The sequence below is a fragment of the Dermacentor silvarum genome, chromosome 1 (genome assembly GCF_013339745.2).
Source record: "Dermacentor silvarum isolate Dsil-2018 chromosome 1, BIME_Dsil_1.4, whole genome shotgun sequence".
In the NCBI taxonomy this organism is placed as follows: Eukaryota; Metazoa; Arthropoda; class Arachnida; order Ixodida; family Ixodidae; genus Dermacentor; species Dermacentor silvarum.
Genome location: NC_051154.1, coordinates 3,421,430 through 3,444,855, shown reverse-complemented (window position 1 = coordinate 3,444,855; position 23,426 = coordinate 3,421,430). Strand labels below are relative to the sequence as shown.

At 50.2% G+C, this 23,426-nt stretch overlaps 1 protein-coding gene across 3 annotated transcripts in view; it reads left to right on the top strand.

The window, feature by feature from the left end:
- LOC119456152 (solute carrier family 15 member 2-like) overlaps nucleotides 1-23,426 on the top strand; it is a 322,715-nt gene that overhangs the window by 167,487 nt on the left and 131,802 nt on the right. For 2 of the 3 annotated variants that reach the window (XM_049664629.1, XM_037717785.2), the window contains exon 9: nucleotides 20,692-20,766. The exons of the other annotated variant lie outside the window; for it this stretch is intronic. In XM_049664629.1, the coding sequence (XP_049520586.1) occupies nucleotides 20,692-20,766 (75 nt within the window). The remainder of the gene's footprint in view (nucleotides 1-20,691; nucleotides 20,767-23,426) is intronic. 3 annotated transcript variants of the gene reach the window in all.

The window sequence follows — 23,426 nt, the reverse complement described above, 5'->3', positions numbered from 1 at the left end:
ATATATCCGCAGGACTCGTTGCCCTCTGGTGACGACGATGTTGAAATCTTGATCACGCAGCAAGCAAGTGTTGTCCCTCGGATCGTAGATGTAGATTGTTCAGTTTCCTCGCTTGCTGAGATGACGCAGAGTGACGCCAATGCTCCTGAGAAGTGTCTGCAAAAAGGCGTATCTTTTAGCTCGTGCTTTCAATGTGCACCGCTGCCGGACTGCAGAAATAACGATGTTTCCGCAGACTTTATATATCCGCAGGACTCGTTGCCCTCTGGTGACGACGATGTTGAAATCTTGATCACGCAGCAAGCAAGTGTTGTCCCTCGGATCGTAGATGTAGATTGTTCAGTTTCCTCGCTTGCTGAGATGACGCAGAGTGACGCCAATGCTCCTGAGAAGTGTGTGCAAAATGGCGTATCTTTTAGCTCGTGCTTTCAATGTGCACCGCTGCCGGACTGCAGAAATAACGATGTTTCCGCAGACTTTATATATCCGCAGGACTCGTTGCCCTCTGGTGACGACGATGTTGAAATCTTGATCACGCAGCAAGCAAGTGTTGTCCCTCGGATCGTAGATGTAGATTGTTCAGTTTCCTCGCTTGCTGAGATGACGCAGAGTGACGCCAATGCTCCTGAGAAGTGTCTGCAAAATGGCGTATCTTTTAGCTCGTGCTTTCAATGTGCACCGCTGCCGGACTGCAGAAATAACGATGTTTCCGCAGACTTTATATATCCGCAGGACTCGTTGCCCTCTGGTGACGACGATGTTGAAATCTTGATCACGCAGCAAGCAAGTGTTGTCCCTCGGATCGTAGATGTAGATTGTTCAGTTTCCTCGCTTGCTGAGATGACGCAGAGTGACGCCAATGCTCCTGAAAAGTGTCTGCAAAAAGGCGTATCTTTTAGCTCGTGCTTTCAATGTGCACCGCTGCCGGACTGCAGAAATAACGATGTTTCCGCAGACTTTATATATCCGCAGGACTCGTTGCCCTCTGGTGACGACGATGTTGAAATCTTGATCACGCAGCAAGCAAGTGTTGTCCCTCGGATCGTAGATGTAGATTGTTCAGTTTCCTCGCTTGCTGAGATGACGCAGAGTGACGCCAATGCTCCTGAGAAGTGTCTGCAAAATGGCGTATCTTTTAGCTCGTGCTTTCAATGTGCACCGCTGCCGGACTGCAGAAATAACGATGTTTCCGCAGACTTTATATATCCGCAGGACTCGTTGCCCTCTGGTGACGACGATGTTGAAATCTTGATCACGCAGCAAGCAAGTGTTGTCCCTCGGATCGTAGATGTAGATTTTTCAGTTTCCTCGCTTGCTGAGATGACGCAGAGTGACGCCAATGCTCCTGAGAAGTGTGTGCAAAATGGCGTATCTTTTAGCTCGTGCTTTCGATGTGCACCGCTGCCGGCCTGCAGAAATAACGATGTTTCCGCAGACTTTATATATCCGCAGGACTCGTTGCCCTCTGGTGACGACGATGTTGAAATCTTGATCACGCAGCAAGCAAGTGTTGTCCCTCGGATCGTAGATGTAGATTGTTCAGTTTCCTCGCTTGCTGAGATGACGCAGAGTGACGCCAATGCTCCTGAAAAGTGTCTGCAAAAAGGCGTATCTTTTAGCTCGTGCTTTCAATGTGCACCGCTGCCGGACTGCAGAAATAACGATGTTTCCGCAGACTTTATATATCCGCAGGACTCGTTGCCCTCTGGTGACGACGATGTTGAAATCTTGATCACGCAGCAAGCAAGTGTTGTCCCTCGGATCGTAGATGTAGATTGTTCAGTTTCCTCGCTTGCTGAGATGACGCAGAGTGACGCCAATGCTCCTGAGAAGTGTCTGCAAAATGGCGTATCTTTTAGCTCGTGCTTTCAATGTGCACCGCTGCCGGACTGCAGAAATAACGATGTTTCCGCAGACTTTATATATCCGCAGGACTCGTTGCCCTCTGGTGACGACGATGTTGAAATCTTGATCACGCAGCAAGCAAGTGTTGTCCCTCGGATCGTAGATGTAGATTTTTCAGTTTCCTCGCTTGCTGAGATGACGCAGAGTGACGCCAATGCTCCTGAGAAGTGTGTGCAAAATGGCGTATCTTTTAGCTCGTGCTTTCGATGTGCACCGCTGCCGGCCTGCAGAAATAACGATGTTTCCGCAGACTTTATATATCCGCAGGACTCGTTGCCCTCTGGTGACGACGATGTTGAAATCTTGATCACGCAGCAAGCAAGTGTTGTCCCTCGGATCGTAGATGTAGATTGTTCAGTTTCCTCGCTTGCTGAGATGACGCAGAGTGACGCCAATGCTCCTGAGAAGTGTCTGCAAAAAGGCGTATCTTTTAGCTCGTGCTTTCAATGTGCACCGCTGCCGGACTGCAGAAATAACGATGTTTCCGCAGACTTTATATATCCGCAGGACTCGTTGCCCTCTGGTGACGACGATGTTGAAATCTTGATCACGCAGCAAGCAAGTGTTGTCCCTCGGATCGTAGATGTAGATTGTTCAGTTTCCTCGCTTGCTGAGATGACGCAGAGTGACGCCAATGCTCCTGAGAAGTGTCTGCAAAAAGGCGTATCTTTTAGCTCGTGCTTTCAATGTGCACCGCTGCCGGACTGCAGTAGGCGAACGAACCTACTCGCGCATCTTTTCGACATCTGCCTCGCAGCCAATCCGGGTTACGTTAGCTGTTTCCGCTTTCCGTACAAAGATTTTACCGCGCTTTACCCATACGAACCGCAGTTTAGTTCCCTCTTCTTAGCAATGGTCACACCAAGAAGCTTCTTTAGCTGCGGACAGAGATGCTCATTTAGAAATATTGCTTGCCTCTTGTCAAAACCCAAGTCTGAAATTGATTCTAGCTTCCGTGCCTTTTCAAGAACTTTGTCACACTTTGCACGTTGGTTGAAAACAACGACAATACTCAGCTCTGTGTCGGCTTTTCGTGTTGCGACGCGATGGCCAATCTCGATGTCTTGCTCCTTGATAGGTTTGTTTATCCAGTGCATTGCTTGACACATTAACTAGGTTTATAGTCAGCTCATGCGGAATTCCTTTAATTTCGACATTCTTCTTTCTCGAATATTGGCCTTGAGCAGTGACCTTCAGAGAAGTTTCATGCAGTTGCTTCTTTAGTGTTTCCACTTCTTGCGTAAGCACCTGTTGCGACGCTTTGAGAGCTAAGTTTTCCGTTTTCACCACAGCGCACTCCTGCCTCAGTGTTTCGAACGCTTTGTTAATGAACTCAAGAATACTTCTCAGCTCTCTCATTTCCTTGCGCAGATCAGTTTCCTTCAGTTGACATAGTGAAAAGCAGTGACAGTTTGACAAGAAGATTCACTGTGTTAAAAAAGTCGCACTTTCGCCCGAAAGGCGCAGCATCGATTGCGATAGCAAAATAGTGGACAGCTATACAAAGTAAGGATTGTAGTTTTATCGGCCGGATGAACTTGTAAACATAGGCACACTAACTAAATTAACAAGCATGGTTTCACGAGCGCATAAGCAAACATGAACGCATCGCACTCGATGACCTAGGAAACTCGCTGCCAAAACACTGGAGTCAGTCAGCTTCCTGCTGCCACTCGCAGCAACGCGATCTTAGCCGCGAAAAGACAGGGTGTGCGGACGGTGCCCCCGCCGCAGATGGCTTTCAAGATGCAGAGGCACGGGCGGGCACTAATCGGACGCGAAACACAAACGATGTGCGGAAACTGCGTCGTACCCTCACCAGGCTACTCCGCGTTGGAGCCTCCGCTGCGCTGAGACTACCGAAGTGTTGGCGCCAGTACTTTGCTTCAACGCTCCTAGATGGCGGCGCCATCCCTGTCACATACGTCACAGGAAGTTGATCGTGGACCCCGGCATAAAACACTTTCGTGTTAAAATGCTGCTGTGAGTTTCGAACCAAGCCCCCTGAAAAGAACTAAAGATAGCCACATTCCTCCTCGCCCTCTTCTAGAGCAACTACACGGCGCCAATGAGAAAAAAAAAAGGACGCAAACAAAAAAATGTCACAGTTTCGCCCTAAGGGCGAAGCAATGAATGCGATAGCAACACAGCAATGTCATAAGAAGTAAGGTGAGCGGCTTTGGTAGCAATATGAATTGTAGTAAACATGAGCTGATTAAGTAAGCAGGTGTGCTGCGGCGTAAGTAGACCGACATGAAGAGAGACTCGATGACCACGAGAAGACGCGTGTGAAACGGTGGTGTTGATGAGAAGCGCTTCCCGTGGGCAGCGCGTGCGAAGGGACACACCTGTAGTGCTGCACTGCCGATCCGGGCAGCATTGCATGTGTAGCGTGCGTTGGAAAATGTGGCCCGACTATTACTAACTGAATGAACAAGCGTGGTGTGAGCGCGCACAAACAAACATGAATAGATCACACTGAATGACTGCAGACAACGACTGTCAAAACGCTGGCTGCGAGCGCATACGCCGCAGCGGGCGAAGGTACGCGCGGTCTATCGCTTCAACGGAAACTGAGCGGCGAATGCACGGCGCAGAAAGGTCAGAGCCGTGTGGAGATAAGAGACGGTGCGGGCGAGCGACGAGCGCGGTTGTTGGCAGAGTAGAAGTGCGCCCCCCCCCCCCCCCTCGCGCTCGCTCCGGCGCTGGCTTCCCGCTTCCTTGCTTGCGCGTGGGTGATTGAGTGCGTTCGCTCTCAGTGATAGCGCGCGCCCCCGCACGCTTCCGCTCGGGCATACGGCGCGCGGCGAAGATTTTATCTATAGGGAACCTCAAGGCGACGGCGACGACGACGGCGACGGCAGAAATCTGGTTGAAGTGTCCATATAATTGCTATCGCAATAAAAGTGCTGCCGGCAGCGCGCAGATGCTGGCGCGCTTGTTCTCGCGGAAACGGTGGGAGAGCACACGTAACTCCGTTCCACCAACAGGGAGGCCGGATAAGCCGCATTCCTCCTCGCTTGCCCTCACTTGCCGGCATCGGGTGGCACGATAAAAGGATGTCGCTACCATTAGTTTTATTCAGATGTCTTAAGTTTCGGCAGATGGTTGCGCCGTGTATGCAAAATTCAATCTACAAGCAAATGCGTTTGCGTGTGGCTTCCGAGATAGTAGCACGCGCGCCTTGCTTTCTGCATGCGCGGACAATTCTCGAGGCCATACTCGGATAATACACCCTCTCTCATTAAGCCTACAGCAACATCAAATTGAGACCTGAGGAACAGTGCGCGACTGCCACCAATACCTTGCTGGCGAAGCATCATAATATAAATCAAAAGCGAATGCAGCTATCAGTTGAGAGCAGAAGTGCGGGACGACGACTTCCACTTAGTAAACTTATGTGCCTCACCGCAAAGGATGCATGGAATGTATTCTGCAAGCTCCGTCCTCACGCAAGGAACCCTTTCATTAAGTAAGGAACAGAATCCACGCGGCAGGGTTCGGGGGTATTCATCACTAGTATCAGGCGAACTTCTGTGTTCAGCACAATAAAAGTCGTTCTTCAAATACTATAGCAATTATGTTGTTACGAGGCATTACGTATGAGCCTGCCATTAAAGGATCGCTGTGCTACGCGAAGAGTAAGAAGACGGGACATGCCGCGTGAGATGCTGTCAGCCATTCTATAGTAGCAGCAGCCTGTAAATATTGTCATATACAATTCCGTCTCTCCCGTGTACTTGTGAATCCCCGTGATGATTTGGTGGAGGTGCGGGGTACCAGAAGAAGCGCTGTACAACGGAGCGTCGCAGTGGTCGTCGAGTCGGGGTCATCATGATGACAGACGAGACCACGCCGCCTGTGCCGGCCAGTACGACGCCTGCACCAGCCCCGACAACAACGTCAACGATCGTCCTTACGCATCCTAAAGACCCAGGGACGTTCTGCGGTACGGATGAAATTGACGTCGAATATTGGATTGCCAATTATGAACGCATCAGTTAGATCAATCGTTGGGACCCGACGACGATGCTGGCGAGCGTGCTGTTTTATCTCAAATGAACGGCAAAGGTGTGGTTTGATAACCATGAGGCAGAGATTGGAAGTTGGAACACTGTCAAAGCAAAACTTTGTGCCTTGTTTGGGAAGCCCATGGGTCGAAAGGCAGCCGCAACGAAAGAGTTATCCATCCGTGCTCAGACGCCCACTGAACCATGCATATCCTACATTCAGGACGTCTTGGCTCTTTGCCGTAAAGTGGACATGGACATGACGGAGTCAGACAAGGTTGGTCACGTGCTTAAGGGAATCGCATACGATGCGTCAACCTATTACTGTGCCGAAATTGTGCGACCGTCGACGCAATTATTGAAGAATGCCGGCTTTTTGAGTAGGGCAAAAGTCGGCGTACTCCGATGACTTTTCTTGCGAAGACGGATAGGCCTCTCGTCGGCAGTCGTCGCCACCATCGGAACTTACACGAATTGTTCGTCAGGAAATCGAAGAAATTGCTCCTGGTCTCCCCAACAGTGGCCACAGCGATTCTCACGTGCCGGCCGTTTCCCTGGTCCAGTCCATTGTGCGGGAGGAACTCGGCAACTTGGATTTCGCCGTCTGCACCGTTGCTCAGTCTCGGGACAACTGACTTCCGCCCTAGGTCGCCGCCTCGCCCAAGATCGCCGCCCCAGGAACAACGGTTCTATCCGTGCTCTCGTAATCCGGCTGAATGGCGCACGGCCGATGATCGGCCGATTTGTTTCTACTGCCGCCACATCGGTCACGTCGCGCGCCATTGCAACAACCGTTGGGTGTCGCCGTAACCCGGGATGACACTTCTAGCCGTACCGACAACTACCGCCGTTTTCAGCCCACTCATCCATACCAGCCATACAACAGTGACAGCTACCGCCGCTTCCAGCCTTTTGAGCCGTACAACGTCGATGCCACCCCTACGCCGCACAGCCGCTCCCCGTCGCCCCGAGGTCACCAGTCCCGTTCGCCGCCAGCGCGTCGTCCGTCGTCTCCTTCGCCTCTACGACGACGTCCGACATCGCCGCTTAACCTCCGACAGGGAAACTAAGGGATGCAGCTCTTAGAGGTGACGCTGGATCTTCGACTTCCACCTCAAATCCTCTCCTCGTATTGCCGACACGACGAAACTTGATCGACGTTGACGTTGACGGCTTAACTGTTCCCGCACTTGTCGATACTGGGGCACAAATATCCGTGATGAGTAATCAACTTCGTCGCCGCCTCAAGAAAGCTTTTACATCCCGCCGCTACTGGTATTATTCGCGTCGCTGATGGAAGAAGCCCCGCAGTCATGGAAATGTGCACAGCTCGCATCACCATCGCCGGTCACCATATATCTGTTTTGTTTACTGTTCTCGAGCAATGACAATATGAACACTCCAGGTGCATTTCCGCCGTGGTCGTCGCCGTGATGTTCTGTATAAAGTTCAAGTGCGATAACACCATGGCCGCGCGCCGTATGCTGTAGGTGCGAGTGCAAACGTGAGAGGGTGAGCCGAGGATCGTGGCGAAAAGCTGAAAGTGGGAACCCCAAGGCGCCGCCATGTTGCTACGACTCATTTATGTAGCACTAAAAATATTCAACACATTATGCAGCAGCAAGCAATTACACCTAGCACGTAGGCACGAACAACGTTTGAAGTTCATTCCGCTTATTTTGCATAAAGATCGGATGGCTATTCAGAAAATTTCGATGTGAAATGTACGGTGTCTAAAAGACTGCGTTTGCAGGCGACTTTAATAGATGGTGCTACCATACTGACGGCGGCTTGAGCGGGCGCACTCAGCGCGCCGGATGTGGCGAGAGCTTTAGAAAGAGAGGAGAGGGAAAAGGAGCAGAGAGCAGTACGGTGCGCGGACGAAAGGAAACAGTAAGGAAAGTAATGAAAAAAATTTCACAGTTTCGCCCTAAGGGCGAAGCAATGAATGCGATAGCAACACAGCAATGTCATACGAAGTAAGGTGAGCGGCTTTGGTAGCAATATGAATTGTAGTAAACATGAGCTGATTAATTAAGCAGGTGTGCTGCGGCGTAAGTAGACCGACATGAAGAGAGACTCGATGACCACGAGGAGGCGCGTGTGAAACGGTGGTGTTGATGAGAAGCGCTTCCCGTGGGCAGCGCGTGCGAAGGGACACACCTGTAGCGCTGCACTGCCGACCCGGGCAGCATTGCATGTGTAGCGTGCGTTGGAAAATGTGGCCAGACTATTACTAACTGATTGAACAAGCGTGGTGTGAGCGCGCACAAACAAACATGAATAGATCACACTGAATGACTGCAGACAACGACTGTCAAAACGCTGGCAGCAAGCGCATATATACGCCGCAGCAGCGGGCGAAGGTACGTGCGGTCTATCGCTTCAACGGAAACTAAGCGGCGAATGCACGGCGCAGAAAGGTCAGAGCCGTGTGGAGATAAGAGACGGTGCGGACGAGCGACGAGCGCGGTTGTTGGCAGCGTAGAAGTGCGCCCCCCCCCCCCCCCCCCCGCGCTCCCTCCGGCGCTGGCTTCCCGCTTCCTTGCTTGCGCGTGGGTGATTGAGTGCGTTCGCTCTCCGTGATAGCGCGCGTCCCCGCACGCTTCCGCTCGGGCATACGGCGCGCGGCGAAGATTTTCTCTATAGGGAACCTCACGGCGACGGCGACGGCGACGACGACGACGACGGCGACGGCAGAAATCCGATAGAAGTGTCCATATAATTGCTATCGCAATAAAAGGGGAGCTCGCGCAGTGCACGTCGTTCGGCACTGCGGGTCGGATCATGTGTCCGTGTGTCTGGTGTGCAGCACTCACGAAGGTCCGTTCACGGCAGGCCCACGGGACGCCCCGCGGAGTTGTTTATGTATGGCTGCGGGGGTGGTGCGCTATCGCCGCGCCGCTACACGTTGATTGCGCGCCTCGTCTCAATCGCATATCGTCGTCTGTGCCTGCGCGCCTGCACAGCAACGGCGGTGCCCTGTCGGTTCCCGATTTCAATACATGAGTGCTATGGGGAGCCTTTCCTCTAGAGTTGGCTATATTAACTCTATGGTACCGGTGGCGTTCTACTCCGGCGGCGGCGGAGCGCGCGAACCCTATCTGAAAGCGATCTGCGAGGAGTCTAGGTGCGCCGAGGGCTCATAGCTTCGTGTGTGCAGTGTTCTCGCTGCTTAGTTTGCGTTGAAGAGAGAGGCAGTACGAAGGTCAATTCGCTCGCCGCTGCTGCCGCTCTTCCTTCCGCCAAAGTTTTGACAGCCAGTGTCCGCGCTCATCAAGCGAGAGATGTTTCTGTTTGCCTGTGCGCGCATGGCACCATGCTTGTTAATTTAATTAGTTAGTGAATGTTTACGAGTTTACACGGCCGATAAAACTACTACCCTTACTTCGTATAGCTGTCTACTAATTTGCTATCGGAATCGATACTTCGCCTTTCGGGCGATACTGCGATATTTTTTGTGGTAATTATGATATGATAAAATAAAGTAGGGTCCTTATGTATGGTTTTAAAATTGGTGGTTTGACAATATCATATCTGGCTGGGCAATAAATTTATGTCAAAAGAAAAATGTCGCACTCTGGCGAAAACTGTGCGGCTAATATAATATGGGGAGCAGATTCTACCGGCAGAGTGAGTCGACAATTTTGCCAGCAGTTCGTCCTCACTGGCTGGCTTCGATCACATAACTAATGCTGACATATTTGTGACAATTTGTCTTCAGAATATTGTCATGACAGCCAATAGACACCTTTATATTGCTATAGCAGCTGAATTCTCAGGCGCAATGCACCGTGGTCATGAACATGCCGATGAAAAAAAAGCCGCAGTTTTGTTCTAAAGTAGAGATCGCTCAGGGGCGAGCCGGATATTGTGAGCGGCTCTTTTTAAAGGGCGAGCGAGCCGTGGTTCAGTAAAAGTGAGCGGCGGTTCTTTTGGAGAAAGGGAGCCGGTTCTCTCTCGTTCAGTGAGCCGTGCCGAAGCGTTCCGTCAGAGCCGGGTCTTCTGAACTGAACTGAACTGAACTTGTGGCCGTACCCTTTTTAACGGGTGAGCAGTATTCAAACATACTCGGGCCAAAAAATAAGGGCAAAAAAAGAAAAAAAGAAAAAAAAAGGGGGCAACGTTGTGAAAGAAAGAGGTTCACTAGCGGCGCACGAGGGTCCACCACTCGGAGAGTCGTCTTTTCGTCACCGCAGCCAGCAGCACCTCGTCCCCGTTGCCTGATGTGGCATCGTTGGCTGAGCGAAATCCCAGGGTGCGTGATAAGGTGGCGTCTTCTGGCGGTAAAGTGGGAAGCTTCTTGCATCGTAGAACTACGTGTTCAATGCTCGCGTCCTCCTCACCGCATGCCCTACAGATGGTGCTGGCTATGGTGGGGTCGTAGTGGTGGCGATATGCCAGCGTTCTGAGTGCTCCGGCCCGCGCCTCAAACAACAGACTGCTACCCATTCTGTTGTCGTAAAAGTCCTCCCGGTGAATGTCTGTCTTGCATGCCCTGTACAGCTGCAGTGTCGACTTGGTGTCCATGACCATTCGCCACATTTCTGTTTCGCGTTGGCGCACCTGATTGCTTACCGCCTTGGCCGACACCTGGGCGTTTTCCGCTTGCGTAGGGCAAAAAGAAAAACCAAACTTGTTGCGCAGTTGTTGCAGACGCTTCATCCACCTTGTTCGCAAGCCGTTGACAGTGACGTAGTTAAACACCCTGCGTGCCCACCGGTGCTTCCCCATCGCCCGCAGTCACTCATCATACGAAATCTTGCTGTTGGCCTCGCGTGCCTCAAAGCTTGACCAGCCAAGGTCTCCCTGGATGGCCTCGTTGGCGACGTTCCCATGGCATCCCGTTCCGAGGCGTCCGACGACCCGCTAGCCTCGCTCCAGCCACTCTCGAGTCGGCGAAGACATGCAAATGATGGCGTTGGCAAAGGTGAGGGCAGAGATGTGTACCGCCTTCCAGAGCTCGCGAACCATGACGTAGCGGTTGAAGCCCCATAAGGCTCGTCGGCGTAGGACACTGCCGGCCCGCATGGCGCCGAACGTAGGTGTTCTTCACTGCCGGCCCGCCTAGACGCCGTACGTAGGTGTTCTTCGTGGGTAGCAGTGTAGTCAGGCTGCGTGCACAGGTTGACGCCCAGGTACCTATATTCAGTCGCCTGTTCAACAGCCTCGCCTCCAGGAAGCGTGAAGGATCGATCAACTTCGGCAGGGCCGGAAAATTGCAACACGGCAGACTTCTTGGCATGAAATGAAAGGCCTAATGCTCCATTTTGTCCGCGCAGCTGTTCATCTGTGCCTGAAGATCTGTAGCACTTCCCGCCATGAGCACGATGTCGTCCGCGAAAACAAGGCCAGGTAATACCCAGCAGCCCTTCATCCCCCCGTGAACGTACCCAAGGGTGAACCCAAGACCCAACATCAGAAGCTGGCGTTCCACCCGGGACACATATAGCATGTAGAGGAGAGGAGACAAAGGAGATCCCTGTTTTAGCCCTCGGGTCACGGCGACCTCGCTTGACCGGACGCCGCACATGGTCGTGACTAACCTGTTGTTGTTGTACAGGCGCTGGAAAACACTGATCCACGTTAACGGCATCTCGCTCAGGCACTGGAGCAGCTCCGCATGTGGAACACTGTCGTATGCTTTAGAAACGTCCAAAAAGCAGCAGACAAGAGTACGAGCTTCCTTGCGGGCAATTTCCACACACTGGGTCAGAGCAAACACATTATCTTCAAGCCGTCGGTTCTTGCAGAATCCGTTCTGAAGCTCTGTGAGATGGTTATTGGCTTCAGCCCAAGCACTCATCCACGTTTTCAAAACCTGGGCGAAGACTCTGTATATCACAGACGTGACCGTGACAGGTCGGTAGTAGCGGAGCAGGCCCGCGTCACCCCTTCTCTTCGGGATCAGTGTCACCCTGCCACGCAGGGTGACACTGCGACTTCCGCGCCATCTATTGGCGGAAAGGGAACGCAACTGCCCTCCCGCCCTTCCTCGCAAGAGTCGCCTTCACCCCCTTGCCTTCGGCTGTCTTTTGAGCCGCTCTTTTTGAAGAACGAATGAGTCGTGGCGGCGGTTCTTTCGGAGAGAGGAAGCCGACGCTCTCTCGTTCAGTGAGCCTTGACGAACCGTTCCTAGAGAGCGCTCAGGAGCGAGCCGGATCTTTTGAGCCGCTCTTTTAAAAGAGCGGGGGAGTCGTGGTTCAGTAAGTCAGCGGCGGTTCTTTCGGAGAGAGGAAGCCGGCTCTCTCTCGTTCAGTGAGCCGTGACGAACCGTTCCTAAAGAGCGCTCAGGAGCGAGCCGGATCTTTTGAGCCGCTCTTTTAAAAGAGCGGGGGAGTCGTGGTTCAGTAAGTCAGCGGCGGTTCTTTCGGAGAGAGGAAGCCGGCTCTCTCTCGTTCAGTGAGCCTTGACGAACCGTTCCTAAAGAGCGCTCAGGAGCGAGCCGGATCTTTTGAGCCGCTCTTTTAAAAGAGCGGGGGAGTCGTGGTTCAGTAAGTCAGCGGCGGTTCTTTCGGAGAGAGGAAGCCGGCTCTCTCTCGTTCAGTGAGCCGTGACGAACCGTTCCTAAAGAGCGCTCAGGAGCGAGCCGGATCTTTTGAGCCGCTCTTTTAAAAGAGCGGGGGAGTCGTGGTTCAGTAAGTCAGCGGCGGTTCTTTCGGAGAGAGGAAGCCGACGCTCTCTCGTTCAGTGAGCCTTGACGAACCGTTCCTAGAGAGCGCTCAGGAGCGAGCCGGATCTTTTGAGCCGCTCTTTTAAAAGAGCGGGGGAGTCGTGGTTCAGTAAGTCAGCGGCGGTTCTTTCGGAGAGAGGAAGCCGACGCTCTCTCGTTCAGTGAGCCGTGACGAACCGTTCCTAAAGAGCGCTCAGGAGCGAGCCGGATCTTTTGAGCCGCTCTTTTAAAAGAGCGGGGGAGTCGTGGTTCAGTAAGTCAGCGGCGGTTCTTTCGGAGAGAGGAAGCCGACGCTCTCTCGTTCAGTGAGCCTTGACGAACCGTTCCTAGAGAGCGCTCAGGAGCGAGCCGGATCTTTTGAGCCGCTCTTTTAAAAGAGCGGGGGAGTCGTGGTTCAGTAAGTCAGCGGCGGTTCTTTCGGAGAGAGGAAGCCGGCTCTCTCTCGTTCAGTGAGCCGTGACGAACCGTTCCTAAAGAGCGCTCAGGAGCGAGCCGGATCTTTTGAGCCGCTCTTTTAAAAGAGCGGGGGAGTCGTGGTTCAGTAAGTCAGCGGCGGTTCTTTCGGAGAGAGGAAGCCGACGCTCTCTCGTTCAGTGAGCCTTGACGAACCGTTCCTAGAGAGCGCTCAGGAGCGAGCCGGATCTTTTGAGCCGCTCTTTTAAAAGAGCGGGGGAGTCGTGGTTCAGTAAGTCAGCGGCGGTTCTTTCGGAGAGAGGAAGCCGGCTCTCTCTCGTTCAGTGAGCCGTGACGAACCGTTCCTAAAGAGCGCTCAGGAGCGAGCCGGATCTTTTGAGCCGCTCTTTTAAAAGAGCGAGGGAGCCGTGGTTCAGTAAGTGAGCGGCGGTTCTTTCGGAGAGAGGAAGTCGGCTCTCTCTCGTTCAGTGAGCCGTGCCGAACCATTCCGTCAGAGCCGAGACTTCTGCTGGGTTTTGAGGTTTCGTTTTCTGACCGACGAGTAGTGGCCAGCGTGGGCAGACTCGCGCAACTCGTACTCGCTCGCATTGTGTGGTGTGCTCAGCAGTCCCTTTGTTTTTTTGTGCGTCCTATGGCCTATGGTGTGGCACCCGATGCCACCGAAGGGAGAAGAAGCCTTGGCAAAGGATGGTACCGTTCGTTGCCTGCTGCTGTTCGAACGATGTCTCACGACTCTCACCGATCGCACATCGTGCGCTCGTGCAACACTTCGAAGATGGTCTTCCGTGTCTTTAAAGACAGCAGTTGAACGTACAGTTTACGTCCTGATCTTCATTCGTGCTAATTAGTGTAGTCATGAAAATGTGGCCCATGGCATCCACTTCTGTGCATTTTCTGAGCGTGTATCATAGCACGTCATTAAAACGAGGCCAATGATCTGTTGCTTTGTAATAGAACTTCATTTCTTTCTTTTTTTCTTTTTTTGTCCTGGCGCATGATGGCATGATCGCCAGTATCGCGCGTGCGCTCAAGGGGGAAAAAAAAAACGAAACGTACGTGCGGTAGTTTTGTGTATCTTTCGTATGATTTTTGTATTTTACTTCAAGAAATGATATTCACATTCATCTTGCATGGCCTTACAGCTCACTCATATTATAGTGAGCGTGAGTCTGTGAATAAATGAATAAAGTTGAAAGATAATGAACAATCATTTTGTGTTCTTATTTTGACTAAAGTTGATTTAAAGTACCACAATACCAGGCAAGCTTCTGTAGTGACGATGAAGTTAAATTTTCTTTTCTGAAAAAAGTACGTCGCATTCAGCCTGTTACAGTATCATAAGCAATTCATCCCCAATATCAGAAAAGAAAGTTTCATTACAACTAAAAATTCATGCTTTTAAAATATCTAAAAATATTCTCTGAACATAGCGAAAATACCAATCACACGGTTATTCAATTGTGCATATATCGTTTTTTTTTTCAAAGCCAAATAACTATAGGATATGCATAACACAGGTTACACATTTAAGTGAACCGGTGAGCCGTTCAAGTGAACCGGTTCATTTCAGTGAGCTGAGCCGTTCCGAGCCGCTCACTGAAGTGAGCTGTTTTGCCTGTCTCTACTCTAAAGGCAAAACATCGATTTCGATAGCAAATTAGTAGACAGCCATACGAAGTAAGGATATTAGCTTTATCGGCTCTTTAAATTCGTAAAGATTCGCTTACTAACTAAATTAACAAGCATAGTGTCAGCACGCACTGGGAGACATGAGCGCAGCGCACTCGATGGCCGCGGACACTCGCTGTCAAATAGCTGGCGGGAGGAAGCACGGCAGCAGTGAGCGAAGTGACCCTCGCGCGATCTATCGCTTCAACACAAACTAAGCCGCGAGAACGCAGCGCTCGCAAAGCTACGAAGCGTTGGCCCACCTAGACTGAGTCCCCAAAGCAGATCGCTTGCAAGATAAAGCCCGTGCGAGTGGTCGATGTACAACGCACCCTCCTCCCTCCCCTCCCCCAGGGGCATGCGCGCGACGGAAGACGGCGCGCTTCCTTCCCGCTTTCCTCCCTTGGGCGGGCGAGATTGAGCCGCGATCGTCGGCTCACGTTCGCAGGCTTTCACTGGCATATACAGGATACGGTGCGTGGCGACGGTGTTATCGCCCTTGGACTTTATACGGAACGTCACGGTGACGGCAAAAATGCGCCTGGAGGGTCCGTATAATTGCTATCGCAATAAAAATAATAAAAAGTCACCGACGATTATGATATTGTCGCAACGTCAAAAACAGAGGTCGCACAGCCCTGATCAAGAGGGATAGCAGCAGGTCGCCTTTTTAATACAGCGCGCTACTGCGACTACTTCTTCGCCGCGACTTGATAGAAACGCGCATACCTGCTCGTATAGTCCTCCTCTTCATCGGAGTACAGGCGCGGCATTTGCGTCCCTCCGAAGGAAGCATCGTTCCGATGCGCATATGAGGGCGGTGTGCAAATGGCACAGAGTAAGACACGCAAAACAAAACCACAAAAACAACAGAAAAGAACAAACGAAACTTAGTTCGACAGATACGGCTTCATCCGCACGACATGCACCACTTCGGGTAAGTTCTTGCGGCGACTGGAGCTACTGTCACTGTCAGGAACGACCTCGTAGGTCCAGTCGCTCAGGCGTCGAATCACTCTCTACGGCCCAAAGTACCGTCTTAGCAGTTTTTCAGAAAGTCCACGACGGCGTATGGGTATCCAAACCCATACTTTATCGCCGGGAGTGTAGAGAACGGACCTGTGTCGAAGATCGTACCGTTTTGCATCTTGGCCTTGCTGATAGCAGATGCGTACGCGGGCAAGCTGTCTGGCTTCTTCGGCGCGCTGAGTAAATTCGACAACGTCGGTAGGTATGTCGTCACACTCGTGAGGCAGCATGGCATCCAACGTCGTCGTGGCTTCGCGACCGTGGACCAAGCTGAAGGGTGTCATTCGAGTGGTTTCTTGCCGAGCGGCATTGTACGCGAAAGTCACATAAGGCAAAATCTGATCCCAGTTCTTGTGTTCCACGTCGACGTACATACATAGCATGTCTGCAAGGGTCTTATTAAGTCGCTCGGTTAGTCCGTTGGTCTGGGGATGATATGCGGTTGTTTTCCGGTGGCTTGTACCACTTAGTGTGAGAACCGAGTCAAGAAGTTCTGCAGTGAAGGCAGTTCCCCTGTTTGTGATGACTACTTTTGGGGCCCTTTTGGGGCCCTATTTTAATACAGCGTGCTACTGCGACTTGCTCTTCTTCGCCGCGCCTTGATAGAAACGCGCATGCCTGCTCGTATAGTCCTCCTCTTCATCGGAGTACAGGCGCGGCAATATTTTTGAATGCGAAATTTGAACGCCCCTATATACATGTTTTCCTTTCGCGATGTATTGGTATTTCGCGATACATTGAGGCATCGCACCGATCACCGCACCGACTGGCAGAGCCGCGAAGCGAGGCGCTATATCAGACTGACCACACAGCTGCCGCTTCCCGGCAACTGCAGCTAATGCAACCGTAATGTTTACCGGGAAACACTTGCGGTGAACGCTATGCTCAAATCGAGCTTTAAGGTTCTTTCTTTCCCGGTGCTGCCGCCGATGCGTGAAGCCCTGGATGTGCCGAGTGCCATCTGGTCGTGCTGCACCCTCATCGCGCTCCCTTCGCTATCGCCTCCTTCCATCCCCCGCTCGCTCTTTCATCCTTCGCTGACCTTGCTCGCTCGGTTACGCCGAGGGACAACGCCGAGGCACGCCGGCGCTCAACGGAGCAACGGGTGCCTGCGCTCTAAAGAGAGGTGAGGCGCCTCTTACCATAATGTGACAGCGCAGCTAAAAATGGTTTGCTTAATGAGTGGAACTGTGACCTGTGCGAAATCAAGAGCAATGGTATCGCCACTTAAAGCATGCAGTATCCTTCACAACGAATTATTGGTAGCAGTAAGATCACCGGAAAGAATACTTTATGGGCATACTTTCCAGGCACAAGTCAGTTTAAGGCACATTATTCAGCGCTGACTGTCGGCAGAATCAGTCAAGGGATAGAACCTAAAGCACTGCCCAGGTATATTATGCTTTGTACTGGTAATACATTTTGTTGGCATTAAACCGAAGGCACGTGCCAAACGGGCGACACGAACCACAGAATCAACTATGGTGGATCTACAAAGTAACGGCAAACTTTCCTTTAACTTGAGAAGAACTTGAGTTTGGCCTAGTTGGTGTTTACTGCATGACATGTTAACTGCTAATCAAGGACAAAGACACAGAAAAAGGAACATGAAACGACGACACGGGCGGTAAGCTGACTCTGCCTGCATTAGTAACGTGACCATGGCTAGCCAGTGAGTGGCGGAAATTTAATGCGATTCTGCTCGCTGCTAGCAGAATACCATATTTGACCATAATTTTCTTCAGTTTTACTTGTTTATTTTTACATGCACATTGCTTTTTCACCAGAAAAATCAAATTTGTACAGAATCAAAAGGAAGCCCCATCCAGTTCTCACCTATAATATACAGGGTGTGCCAACTATCATGCTCCAAGATTTAAAAATATGCAAATGCCACGTAGCGGGACAGAACCAAGGTAATCTTGTTTGGCGTCACTTGGAGATATCCAAATTACGTTTTTTTGCATTGCGCCTAATTACATAGGTCTAATTAATTAATCAACTTCTCAAATAATATGATTAGATGAAAAGTGTCAATGAGAAAATTGTATTTCAACATGGGAAAACTCGCGATACAGCCTTCTGTTGCTCAGTACATGCTACATAAGATTGTTTTTCCGAGCATGAAAGAAGCATACGAATACACACAAAGTGCTCGAGCGGCCAGTCGGGCGGCAGTTTTGCGTGTATGCACACAAAATCGTTTTGAATCTTGGTACATGATAGTTGGGACACCCTGTACATTTGTCTACCATACCACTGGTGTCTGCCAAACAGCCTCTGTTCTTGGTCACCAGCGAAAACCAAGCAGTTAGGGCTCTTGAGTATGCAAGCCGCTTGAATACCAAAATATAAAGCTATTTACTTGTTGCAATCTAGAAATTCCTGCTGTTCACACCGATGTTCACATGATGAAAATGAAGGCGACAAGAAATTGACAATTATGACATTAGTGCTCTCGGGCGTGTCCACATTTCACGACAGTGCTGTATGTCTTGACGTGTGTAACTTTAAGACGTTCCCTAGATTCCGCTCTCTGATGCAAGTATCTTGAAAAGTTGAGTAATGACTTTTGAAACAAACGATGCATGTACGAAGCAGAAAAGGCTGGTGCGATAGGGCTTCTCTATGGGGGCACACGATCGATCAGCACACACACATCGCACAAAACGAGCACTTTTACGCCTAGCGCTGCTGCGACGCAACGCACATATTTGTCACGATTTGTATCTCCCGACCACACTTGGTAACAGCATAACACCAGAGCTCGGACGTCGCGGCCTCCACAGCGCAGCACATGAGGAATGACAGCGCTAACGAGGCGCTGCTGGTCGTATCATCACATGTGCAAGTTGTACAGGACTGGTGTTGGCCAGTTACACATACAAGTCGCCGATTGGACACCTTTCATTTCGCCGCGTCCTATCGAGCTTAAAGTGCACGCAATGGACTTCTCTTTGCGCACGGCACAAGCAGTCACGAATATTTCTTCCGCGCAAGCACTTCCTTCGCTCCGTCTGTCGGCGATCGCATTCACTAATGCACCGGCCTTAGGTGACTGCGGGTCGGGGACAACGCCAGCCTCGCGCTGGCTGGTCGGGAAGCCGTAGTTTGGAGACCGCTGCCTGAAAGGCTACGCATGCACACTTTGGGAAACCAAGCTTTATCATAAAAGAAAATCAAACTAATGACTCGCTTACGTAACATCTTTCTTGGATAGCAAGGTTAGAAGGGCGGCTTCCCTCGTGTCAGTCGTAAAACCTCCAGACGGGCAGGAATCGCGCCTCCGTAGGCTGCAGACGGCGGGTGCGTATCCTTCGCTTCTGCTGGCTGATGAGCCGGAGATTGTTGCAAACGTTTATAGCAATATCATACAGGCGGGCCTGATCCACTTTGATCCCTGTGATAAAAAATATTGGCCGACAGTCAAGTCAGACGCTTTCTAGCTGTCACAAGGGAAGAATGCGAGAAACGTGACGTTTCAATTGTTGGCACGAGGCTGCGGCGCTGGAAGACAGACAGCACCCGTGTTCGTTTGACTCATGATATGCAAGTCATTCCAGATAGCGAAGGACTTGACAAAATCGCTGCCGCGCAATATAATCTTCCAACAAATGTGCTTTGGGATCACGTGGCATAAAACAACATGGCGTTCCGGAGGCACAGTGCCAACCGGAATAGGTGTGTCGATGTAGCGTGTATGTGTTGCATGCGAAGAAGTTGCTTACGTACGAGTAAGCACTCATCTACAAGCATAAACTTGTTTATATAGAAACGTTATGAGGCGAGAAGGTGGCAAAGGCTTCCGACGCTGCATCTGGTCGAAAACCTCCGAGCTGCCGCCAGTTGCACCGGCAACAGTCACGGACGCCGCGCCCGTTCGGTGCGAACGCGGGCAAAACGCCGACGGCGTCGACAACAGCTCTGCGCGTTGCCGATGCTGCTACACGTGAACACCTTTTTAGCCCCGGCTTTTGCAGCTACAATATTCCTTTGCGGAAAATCTCTACTTGTGTTTAGCAGTGACTGACCTTCTCTTGCGCTTTCAATTTGCTGAAGCTTTGGAAAACGCAGTGTAAGAAATACATTTTCATTTCGCATTCCTCCAAACTAAGTCTATGTACAAGGATTCTTGCAGAAGGGGGAGTACTGCGTAAGTTTAATTCCTCAGTGCCTTCCAAAGAAAATAAAGATTTCTAATTGTATTGCCCTTATGTATTTCCAAACATAATGATCCTCCTTTAAAGAATAATGACGGTCGCTTTTAATTTTGGTTCACTCCGCATGTTCTTGAAACACTTTCTCAAGAAAACTGACGTGCTCGCGTCAAGTTGCGTCGTCGTGCATTGTCCTGGTGGGGGGGCCTTCATTGAACCTGTATGCCTTGGTTGATTTTCCGATTAGGGTATCTTGAGATACACGATGTATCAAAAATATACTGAAAGACGTCCAGTGTATCGTGGTTCAGAGGGGTACGCATGTAAGATACGTGTGTCTCCAATACTGTCCGGCGTTGTTGTGCAGAAATCGGGGGCTATTAGAGATGATATCTTTCATTGCTGTGTGTAACCCCCCCTCACTGTAATGCATAAATGGCGCTGTGGGTATGAGAGTAAATAAATAAATATCGTCCCACGAATTTCGCCTTGTTCAGTACAATGTAAGCGTGGTGAAAATGACACTATTGCTACGCTAGCAGGCTGGCTAAGGTAACAAGCATTTATGCCCTCCTTTGAAATGGACGACCGGCTTGATGTGTATAAGTTCTACATGATTCATGGTAAATGAACATATTTTTTCATAGGTATCAATGCTGCTCGCCCAATATAGCTGTTCTGTTGCAACGGAGTGTCCGTTTTCACAAGTTCTGCACCATAGCGGTTGAGACCATTTTCTGTATCATGCCCACGGAGGCAAGCGTTCGAGACTCGCAGTAGCAATTGAAATAAATAAACAAAAGTGATACTGACTGTTCGCTGCTCTTGGTCGCAGCACGCGCTTTCACGCAAAATGCGGACCACGGAACCCAGGGAGCACTGGCTGGACCATGCGGACGACGTGTTCGAGGCAAGTCTCTTCGCCCCGCAAGGGTTCGCTCTTTGTTATCCGCTCCCTGCTATTCCAACGAGTGTTTTATTGAGTTCCTTCCCCTGTCTCATGTTTTCTTTTCAAGTTATATATGCGTCAACTCAAGTGCTGCATATAATCAGATAGAGGATCCGGTAATGCAGCATTTACAGTGTCTGTCAGCTCGTTAGGTAATCCTCCAGCCGTCATCGCTCTTTCTTTTCACCGGGCTCGCCATGCTTTCTTAGCGTAGCGCCGCTTTCGAGATGGCTGTCCTTAAATGATGCGGCGAAATACGTTGGTGTTGCAGAGAAAGTGTTGCGGTGGCACGGTACAGGTTGGTAAGAAATAGTCGTTTTGTGTCTGGGTTAAAAGCAACCACGTTTGTCTGATTGCCCTTAGTGCGTACTGCTTTGTAAAGTTTGGAATCGTTTTGCGTTATGCAATTGAGTAGTTGCGCGCAGCAAAATCCTGGCCGCGATGAAATGAATGAAACATTGCATTGTGTAAATGAAATCCGAAACAGGTTATGCCGCCCATTGCCCGGGTCATGTCGCGTCACAGCTACGTCAGGCCTACAATCAATGTCTCCCCTGGCGGTGTAACAGAACAAAAGCGCTTCCACTTTCGATCCCCTGACGGTTCCACCACACAGCCGCACAGGGCCCAGTGAAAGCGGCAATTGATGCGAGATTTTGTCAAGGTTTGCTCAACTTGTTTGAGGGTCCCGCACGATTTTTGCTTATTCTATGAAGGGTCGGGGACATTCGCATTACTCAAGTGCCACACAATGTCTTGCTGGATTTAGTGCATACGTTATTGATCAGACCATTCCACCGAAAATGAGTCGTGAATGTAAGACCTAGCTAGACAATTAATGTTCATAAACCCCGAACAAACAGCAGCCATTAATACAGTATGGATAATTAACAGTGGTAGTTTTTCCAGAGAAAGACATCAACACTGATTTCGTCGAGTTGAATGAAGTCTTTTTGCTAAGCCCCATTTATCTACATATCTGTGTTCAATTTGGCTTGATCGGCGGAAGAAATAACATTTGTTCTCCATTATACAATCATGTGCAAACATTTTCACGGAAGCAGAGAGGTGTGTAGGCAAGTGAAAAATAAAAGGGGCTTTCCTTTGGCACACCGAAATTCACACAAGACAGGCTAGATTTATCATCGCCTACATGAGTATGAGTACTGCGTGAGTAGCGGATGTCGCATCACCTTTAGGAAGTAATTTGGAGTGATATACCTTATGAAAAGGATTTATGGAAATCTGTTTGGCCACGGGAGTTTATTGTTTGAGCTAGGTCATGGACAACTTTGATTAGTCGGGTTACGGTGGGCAATCTTTTCCAGAAACCATGCTGATAGAGATATAATAAATTGTTTTTGTCCAAGTTTTCTATCAAGCGCTCAGAAACTATGTGCTCAAGTAGCTTACCAGAATTACCAGTGAGTGAGATGGGTCGATGGTATTGCACATCAGTGGTTCTTCCGCTGTTATATAGAGGAATAATCTTTTGCGCGCTTCCACGGACAGCCAGTGTCAACGAATGATTAACAAAATCAACCCACGCAACATAACTGTACAAACGTTTATTTGGAATTTAATCCAGCCCAGTTTTTTAAATATATATATGATGTAGAAGGTTGCCAACGTCTTGCTTAGTTTTTTTGTGTTTTATGACTGCGACATCTGTCAGATTAATCAGTCAACGTCAGCGAGGAGGCATCATCGTGAGTGAAAACTGAAGCAAAGAAGGAATTGAAACTCTCGGCGCCTCTCCCACTACTCCCTTGAGCACCAACCGGACGAGTTTTGTTTTGTAGTTTTAAACAGCACCAGAATTTACCACGAGGGCCTTTGAGGAATGATAAAAATACACATAGATTCTCCGGAAAGTGCGTCAAGTGCCCCAACGCTTTGAAAGAAACAATATTAAGAAGTGGGTTGTAATACGGTATGTGTACAAGTTCGCACATAGCCTCAAGATCACTTGAAAGTGGTTAATGCGTTAGCAAGCTTTGGGTTCTTGATTGACTTTTCGGGGGCTATCTGTCTATCTACGCTTGTATCGAACAGTTTTCCCGCCAATCTGGGTCACTCTGTAGACCATGGACGAATGGTCAGTGCACCGGGCTGCCGTGCGGAGGGAACAGGATTCAAAAGCAACCATTGGACCAACTCGAGTCACTCAGTACATTATGTGACAGTGTCTTGAACGATCCTGCTTCCCGCCAAAATGGGGCACTGTAGATGCCTGACTCGGTATGTACCGCTATTCAATGAAACTCTTCGACTTGAAGCACTGAGTTGGTGCTGGTCTTGAATGAACCTTCTTGATGCCAACTTGGGCATGTACCACTGTGCCGCTCTACAATGAAAGATTCTTTAAATTTCTCCGATGCGCGGCATAATCGAAGCCGCATCAAGGACAGCAAGCTGACTCTTTAGCAGGCTGCACCACAAACGCACTCGGTATACGCCGCTTTTGCTATTTTCACGGCAACGCTTTAGCCAGCTGCTCCATGCCGCTCTTCAGTGAGCAACCTAATTGGGTCGCCGTGTATGGATGTGCGGCAAGCGAAGCGACAGTGGTGGTAAAAACTTTAATTCGTCAACAGAAAATTATTTATGCGATTACATGT